Consider the following 8,340-nt stretch of genomic DNA (forward strand, 5'->3'; position numbering starts at 1 on the left):
AAATGCAGTTGCTCCATGTACAATTTAGCAATCCAGCATTTGCAGTCATGGACAAAGACCTACAGTAATAGTTTTTAAAGCTTGTGCTTCACACACATAGTTTTGAGAATGTAAAGTCATGTATATTTTTATTGCAATTTTTCCAAATACTTATCTAAGAAAAATCAGCCAGCCATATAGAAAACCCTAACCTTAGTCCAATATTGCTTCGAGTAACCAGATTTTAATGTGTAGCCACCTTATATTATAAACACAGTATTTAAGTTGCTTTGTTAAGAAAACAAGTTAGTTACAACTTCTTTAAAATTTTCTTCACTTTCAAGACAGAGCTTGTGTGTTTTATCAATGCATTCATATATATTTCAAGAAAAAAATGTAACAGTTCTTCCCATTTATTACACCATGACCACTTATTTGGTTTATTACAAGTTAGGTTTAAGCACATCTAATCCTGTACTGAACTGTGATTCATATTAAAGAAGAAGCAGCAAAGTTGTTCTTGCTGGAACTACTCAGTTCTATGAGATCTAGTGTTACATTTCTTAACTTGAAGTTTTTAAATGTTCTATAATAGATTTAGATTATATAAAATATAAATAAATGAGCATTAGAAATATACATTACAGTTCAGAGACTGAAAAAAGTATATTTTTTTCTTATGGAAATCTAGTTTTTGAACTTAAGCTAGTTTTCAGTGGCTTAACATTTTTGTGTCGCCTCAGTTTAAATATGAATAGAGAGAATTTACAACTTTTTGCCAAGTAACATTGGCAAATACATGCCAATTACCATTTCATTAGGTTTATTAATTAAAAGGCTCATTCTTGTGACCTCTGATGGCCAACCTAAAAAAATAGTTAAGGCCATCATGAGTTCAGTGCTTCTGATCCTGAACCACAGACTATAGAATAGGACTTTTCTTCACAGCTTCTAACTTGTCTCTAAAGAAATGTTTGTCAGGTTCAACTCAACTGCCTGTGAACCTTACAATGCATCTAGGATACCATTTTTAATTTAAAAAATTTTGAAAAGAAAAACAATTACTTCATCATGCCGATTTATTTAAGCCTGGACAAAATCTGCCACACTTTTCAGTGTACAAGCATAGCTTTCTAGATCCTCAATAGAAGGATTTTTCCTTCTCACCAATAGGAAATTTATGAAGTTTTACAATTCATTAATGCTTTATTGCTATGTTTTCAAAAACTGACATTTTTTGCATTGTACCAAACTTCTCAGTTAAATAGATGCCTTCTGGGTTCACTAGTTTAAATGCTCTAGTTCTGATCCCAGTGTTCCATGGATTATTTATACTAAAGTATGGTACCTACATCATGTTTAATTAATACCATAACAGGCAGAGAAGCAAAACATTTAATAGCATGCTTTGATTTAAGCAAAGGAGCAACATGTGCAAGCCATTTGGTCAAGCACAAAGTAGTAAACATTTCTATGTTCACAAGTAAAGTGGGCAAAGTCAGTTTACTATTTCACTATCTTCAAAAAGCATCTCTCTCTCATTTTGTAACTGTTGTTCTAAGTCACTCGGATAGTCACTCTTAAAAAAAGACATATGTTGCAAAATATGCTTCCAGAGTGCTGCCTGTTTCAACAGCTGCCAATTTTACCTACAGTTTTATCTGTGAAATAATGGAAAAGCAGCGATAGGTTCTGAAAGCACCACTGCTAGTAGATCACCAAGAAAATTAACTTGAAACAATCCCATTCACTGTCACTCCTCAATGTCTGTTTTCCTGATATTGCAACATATAAGCTTAACATACCATTTACTAAACTCAAGGTACTTAACAGTTTTAAACTTTGGTGCTGTCACCCTCAAAAACAGAATAAAACAGTCTTTGGCAGACACCACAGATCTACCAAAAACATGACCTGCAACAAAAAATCAATGCACTAATCTCAATCCAAGCAGCAGTATCAGAAGCACAGCACACAGATAACATAAAATAAAGTGTCCTCAAACTTACTTGGAGTAGCCTGGCTGGTTTAGAAGCGGGGGGGGGGGGGGGGAGGACCCTTTTCAAGTCTACTTTAACAATGCAAAACATCCCCTCTAAAAAAAAATGCCACAGAATTCAGCTGCCTTGTTGTACAATCAGAAATACTACTTGAGGCAGGCCTTTAACTTTCAAATACTAATCTGCAGGGGAAGTACTAAGGGTTCAATATCCTAATCAAAACTTCCTAACCCAAAGGAGCAACACTCATGTAATTTTGACAGGAGAGCTTAATAGCAGAAAATAAAACCTTTGCTTTTATTGGCACTTTACACAGTTCCTATTCAAGCTAAAGAAATGTACATGAAGGTTGATTTTACAGAGTTTCAACTGGACACTTTGAATTGGTTTTATCAAATATTGGCTCCTATAGCACCATGACCTTTCAATCTCTTCCCATGATGCTAATTCATGGCCTGAAGGTTTGCATGTCTCTCCACTCAGCATCCAGATGCAACCAGATTCCCTTTGCACTGTGAGAGCATCACTAACTATTACACTTGCATCTCCTTTGACAGTTTGAGCAATAGAAGCTGTCCTTTTCCATGGGAAACCTCCAAGCCCAGGGATCATCCAGACCGCACTGAAGCACTGAAAACCTGGGAGGATTCACTGTGCAGCTAAGCTGACTCAACCAATTTACATGAGAGGGACATACTCTATTTACCCAAGCAAATAGATCGAGGAAAGTGGAGTTGAAGAGCAGTGTCAACACCAGTTCTCTACTAACTTTGAAACACTGACACAGAACAGGTGCCACCTGAGGCTAGTCTATCCTGTAATCTGAAAGCAGGGAGTATATAAATATATATGACTATATAAAATTGTGGCAGATGCACCATATTGTGGCTTGTGCCAGAGTGAATCAGCCTGAGATTCTTACTCCACTAACTTTAAAAAGTTTCACTGAAGTAATAAGAGATTGGACTCTATTAAAAAAGAAAAGTTCTGCAACCTCACTCCAGGGGTACCAAAACGCTGGAGGAGCCTTTCTTAAGGTCTGTTTGCCTGCATATACGTCTTTCTACATAGGTATTAAAAATCTTTCCTGATTGCTTTTCAACAAAAGCAAAGTTCACAAAGCAACTGATAAAGCAAAATAAATTGGGGGGAAATTTTACATATGCCTCAAGGAGAAGAGGGACCCAAAAATAATAATACACTAAAAGGAAGCTGCAACAATGCAACACAGAAGAGAGGAGGGAGAACAAGAGAGGGGGGTGATGCACATGCTAGAAACCACTGAAGAAAAAGTTTGCCCACACCTTGCAAGCAAATATAAGCTACAAGCTCCCTGATGCATCCAAAGGGGAAGTAACAGCACAATCCTATGCATGTCTACTCAGAAGTAAGCCCCACTGTGCTCAATGGGGCTCACTCCCAGGAAAGTGTGCATAGGACTGCAGAGCTAAATCCCCTTGGCTCACCTCTTTATTGTCTGCGACGCCTGAAAGGCATGAGTGGAATTCTCCTGGTGATGCCACTCTGGATGGCCAAGGCAGGTGGCATCCATGCCAAGCGAAGTGGGGATCAGCCCTTTATTTCACCCTCACCACCCCCCACCCCGGGCACAGCAGTTCTTACCTGGGGTTGGTGCTGTTCCAGTAGACGGCATAGCGATCAGCCACGGTCTTGGAGCTGGGATCCTGGCTGAACACGCACATCCAGAGCAGCAGAAAGACCAGCGTCAACATCTCCACGTGCAACATCACTCCCGGGCCAAGGAGGCGCGGCGCGGGGGAGGGAGGGCTGGGGGTGGCGGCTTGGTACAAAAATTATAAAAGTATATAGAAAAACAGGACAAGGAGGCACACCAAGGGGGTCAAAACCTCAAAGTGACAACACAAAAGAAGCAGGAGACACAACACACAGCCACGAGACACACACAAAGAAGAGCCCCCGCGGAGGCAGCCGGAGAGGTCCTTCGCAGGGAGCCTAGGCGCCCCTGCAGGGCGAGTGGGCGGCCGGACCGGGCGGCAGGAGGCGGCGGGAGCAGCTCATTCACCGCGGCGGCCAGCCCAGGGCGAGACATGCACCGTCCCTGCCCCCCGTCCAGCGCCGCTGCGGTCCCGGGGCTGGTGTCCGCGCCCCCTTCTGCTGCTGCTGCTGCTGCTTCCCGCCCTTGGGCGCGGGGGGAGGCGACGGGAAAGCCCCGGGGAGGCAGGGAAGGAAAGTCCACCTCAGGAGGCGTGCGCCTCTCCTCCGCCCGAGCGGGAAGCCTGAGAAGCCTCCGGCGCGCGCTCTCTCCCAGGGCTCTGCCCCGGCGCTCTCCTCCTTCCTTCCTTCCCGGGCGCTGGACGGAGCCCGCTGGGTGGGTGGCGGCGGCAATCCGGACGGCTGCAGGAGCGCTTCAGGGCTCAGCAGGCTGAGGCGGGCGCCTGCAGCAGGCAGGAGAAGAGGAAAGCAGGCGCCCCTCCCCTGGGCGCCGCTGGTGCGTGCGGCTCCGCGCTGGAAGCGCCTCCTCTTGTCCAAGGCAGGAGCTGCTGCGACGGAGAGGACCCCCCTCGAGGCAAGGCAGCAGCCGCGCTGTGTCCTCCTCCGAGCCTCGCCAAGGCGCCTCCGAAGTCCCTGCAACACCAACTTTGCCAGAGAGCTGGAGGCGGGCAGGGGCGGGAGGCCAGGAAGAAACCTCCCTGCAGATGACTACATGAGGAGGAGGAGGAGGAGGAGGAAGAGCCTTCAGGCTCGAGCCCGGCAGGCAGCTGCTCTCAGTCCTCTGGAAGCAGAAGGGCGCGGGGAAGTGTGTCCTCCTCTCTGCCTTCTCCAGCTGAAGTAGCACTCGAATGCAGGGGCTGGCAGAGGCAGGCAGGGCTCGGAAAGAGCAGCGAGGATTGGAGGAACTGGAGCCTCAAGTCTGCCAAAGGGGAGGTAAAGCGCGCACACACACCAGCTTTTTATGGGGGGGAGGGAGGAAAATCTTGGCAAGAGTCACGCCCCCTTTTCTTTTGCAGGGACCGCTTCCTTCTTCCCTGCGCGCAAATCCAGCCAAAGGCTGCAGCCGGCAAGGCGAAGGGGCTGGATGCCTGCGCGCTACAGACAGCCGCAGAGATCACGCCTGCACGGGATCTGTGTATGCACACATGCGCCTGGGGGGTCAGCCAGAGGAGGGAGAGGGAGGTGCAGTCGCCTTGCCGGGGGTTGGTTTGCATGCAGTTTACTTGGGAGAGCGGGGGGTGGGAGGGAATGGCTGGAGCAACCAGTCAGAGCCTGGGCTGCTGTTTGCTTATAGATGGCTTTTTGCCTCGGCTTCCCCTCCAAGCCCATTGGATGGGCACCCCAGGAAAGAGGCGTTCCCTTTCTCTACTGCCCTGCCCCCATGCCCAAGTGGGCCCCCCTCACCCCACCTTCTGCAAACCTGACTAATTGAATGACAGGGAGTGGTTCCTTCCTTCCTTGATGCTCAGCAGGTAACCAGTTCTGCGTGGGATATAATGCTGGGAAACGTCCCAGGGCAAATCTCTTCAGTCCCCTTGCCCTGCATACCAGAGTGGTCTTCTCCTTCAGGCAATGCAAGCGCGCGCTCTCTCTCAGACTGCAGTCCTCACTTTCCTGGGAGTAAGCCCCATTGACTATCATGGGACTGACTTCCGAGTAGACACGCCTAGCATTGGGCTATCAGACTGCAATCGCAGACACGTTCACCTTGGAGAAAGTCCCAGTTACCCCAGTGGGTCGCAGAGCCCGACCCAAGGCGTGTCTTAGTAAGGAGGGTTACAATTCTCTGCACACTTTCCTGGGAGCAAGCCCTATTGAACATAATGAGACTTGGTTTTGAGTAGACCCGCTTAGACTTGGGCTGTAAGTCCCAATGGGGCTTACTCCCAGGTAAGTGTGGGTAGGATTGCAGCCTGGCTTCTGACAAGGCAGGCAGAGGCTTGCACGGTTAATATCTCTCCCCGCCAGCTCCCCCCCCCAGATGTCGCGAGGGTGGAGGATGCTGGGGCGAGATGATCTGTGGATGTGACTGCAAAGGGCCAGTCTGATCCCGTACCCCCCCCCCCCAGTGCAATAGCATTAAAAGCAAAAGCCGAGCAAAAACTGTGTAGTACTCTAATGATGGATCACAGATTTCCCCCAGCTGCTTTGCAGGGCGTTTGAACCTCACGTGCAATCCTATCCACATTTTCCTGGGAGTAAACCCCATTGATGATCATGGAACTTACTTCTTAGTAGACATGCATGGGAGTGGGCTCTAAGTGGCGAGCACTTGGAGGCTCTGGCTGAGTGGATCAGAGGCAAAGGCTGGGGCTATGCGCGGAAGCACCGCTCTCAGTTTGCTTCCTGAATGCGGCAAAGCGATCCACCTGGAGGTTCTTGGGCCGGGAGGGGTGGAGGCGAAGGCTCCTCCTCCTCCTCGCAGCAAACTATTAGCATCTCTCAAAGGGAGTGCCATCCGGTGCCAGCCGCTGCCTTGGCTATGCTGCGCCACCCATGCGCTGGACCAGGTGACCTTTCTCCAGAAGGCAGTCGTCACACACAACTGTGCACGCTTCCTATAAAACCAGACCTTGGCCAGGTCCAAAGTTGGAGGAAAGGCAACAACTGCGGGGGCAAAGGCAGCAAGCCATCGAGAAAGGGCTTCCTAGGAAAGATCGGTGTCCCCTTTGTTAGATGTCCCCTTGGCACTCTGTTCCCCCTCCCCCAGTGGCTTTCTCATACTTTTATAAAAGTTTGGAAAAGAAACACACGCGGGGCAGTGTCCGGACTCTGTGGGGCAAAGGTGCTTTTCTCCCCTCCTTGGAACTGGATGATTCTTCATTAGGGAAGAAGCATTTGCCAGGCTTGATCAGGCCATTGTGGCTTCTTCAGAAGGAACCCCCCCCCCAAAAAAAAAAAAAAAAAAAAACAGGCATCATCATCATCACGTTTCCTCGCCTTTCATCCGCTTGGCTGGCTTCTCTCAGGGCTACTCAAATCTTTTCAAAGTGCCCCGACTCCCTCTCGTGGCGAATTGGCAGACCGCACTTTATATATACATTTCTTCATCAAGTCCATAGGAAATTGTGCATGGTTCACCAAAACAAACAAAACAAATTAGCTTATTTAGACCAGCTGGGAAGTGTCATCCTGGTCTGTGCTACTATCCTAAAAGTGTACCTCATTCATGCTTTTTACTGTCTTCTCCAGTGGACCTCATTTTCAGGACCACCGCAGCCCTATGCATATTACGTTTTCCTTTGATTGCTGCTGTACAGTGTAAAATTAGGAATTTCAGTCGATTTAACAGTAGGCAAACTTTTGATTTACATATTGGCATAAGCAAATACCCTTTGGAGACATACGGAGTGGTGTGAATTGGTATTGATTTCACGACAGTTGCATCTATATCCCATTATGCCACACTAGGAAGACCAGTATAATTAAAATAGGCTATCTGGACCCTTGTAGATGACTAGGGTGGTTCAAAATCTTGTTAGGATGTCAGGGTGACCAGATACAATGGAGGACAGGGCCTATACCTTTAACCACTGTTCAGAAGAGGCCATTTTAGAAGGTGTAGCTCAACATGGAAGGGTATAAAAAGCCACACCTGCCAAAATCTCCTCTTCCATACACTAACGGTATAGGCACTTTGTCGTCCATTGTATCTGGTCACCCTGAGGATGGTACACTGAATAATTGGTTTCATTCCTCCTCTACCACACTTCCTCTAACCCTATTCCTTTGCACAACAATTTGCTGATGATTTCTGTTATCTTTACCAGGGCAGCACAACAGGCTAGTCTACTCACAACAAGAGGGTGCAACATAAGACCTGCACCCTGGCCTGCACCCTGGAAGGTACAATATCATCCAGATCCCAGCATTGCAACTGCAGAAGCAATTAGCCCTGTGCATAGTGGAGATTGTAGCAGCCAGTTGCTCGGATACTGTGTACCCCTTAACCATATTTGCTAGAATTTAAAGGCATTAAAGTGCCAAGTCAGAAATATTTTTCATTGGCATCAGTAGAATTTTGTTCTGAGCTTATAATTATGTGATGGGGCAAACATATGCCTGTTTAACACTCACTCAGAGACACCTTCCTTTGAAAGGAGCATTTTGAAATTAAAGTTCTTGTAATCAATGCAGGATTATTGGTTTAGGTTTTTTCCTCATTTTTGGACACCAATACAATATTCTGCTGCTCTTGCTTAGTCTTGCAAGGCATACAAAAGCATGTCTGGTATGTGTAAACAATAAAAATGCATCAAATGGGAATGACAATGGTACATTTTAAACAGTCACTGACAGGTGTTACAGCAGAACAGCCAGTTACAGGAAAACACAACTGTTCCACATTTGTTTTGTAAGCTATAAGTGACTGTATTTTAATAATGTA

At 46.9% G+C, this 8,340-nt stretch overlaps 1 protein-coding gene across 2 annotated transcripts in view; it reads right to left on the reverse strand.

The window, feature by feature from the left end:
* The window catches only part of EFNA5 (ephrin A5), a 250,262-nt gene extending 245,714 nt beyond the window's left edge, over nucleotides 1-4,548 (reverse strand). For both annotated transcript variants that reach the window (XM_066617765.1, XM_066617764.1), the window contains exon 1: nucleotides 3,603-4,548. In XM_066617765.1, coding sequence (XP_066473862.1) covers nucleotides 3,603-3,727 — 125 coding nt within the window. In that variant the 5' untranslated portion in view covers nucleotides 3,728-4,548. The remainder of the gene's footprint in view (nucleotides 1-3,602) is intronic.
* Between the last annotated feature and the right edge of the window lie 3,792 nt (nucleotides 4,549-8,340).

The sequence above is a fragment of the Tiliqua scincoides genome, chromosome 2 (assembly GCF_035046505.1).
Source record: "Tiliqua scincoides isolate rTilSci1 chromosome 2, rTilSci1.hap2, whole genome shotgun sequence".
NCBI classification, from domain to species: domain Eukaryota; kingdom Metazoa; phylum Chordata; class Lepidosauria; order Squamata; family Scincidae; genus Tiliqua; species Tiliqua scincoides.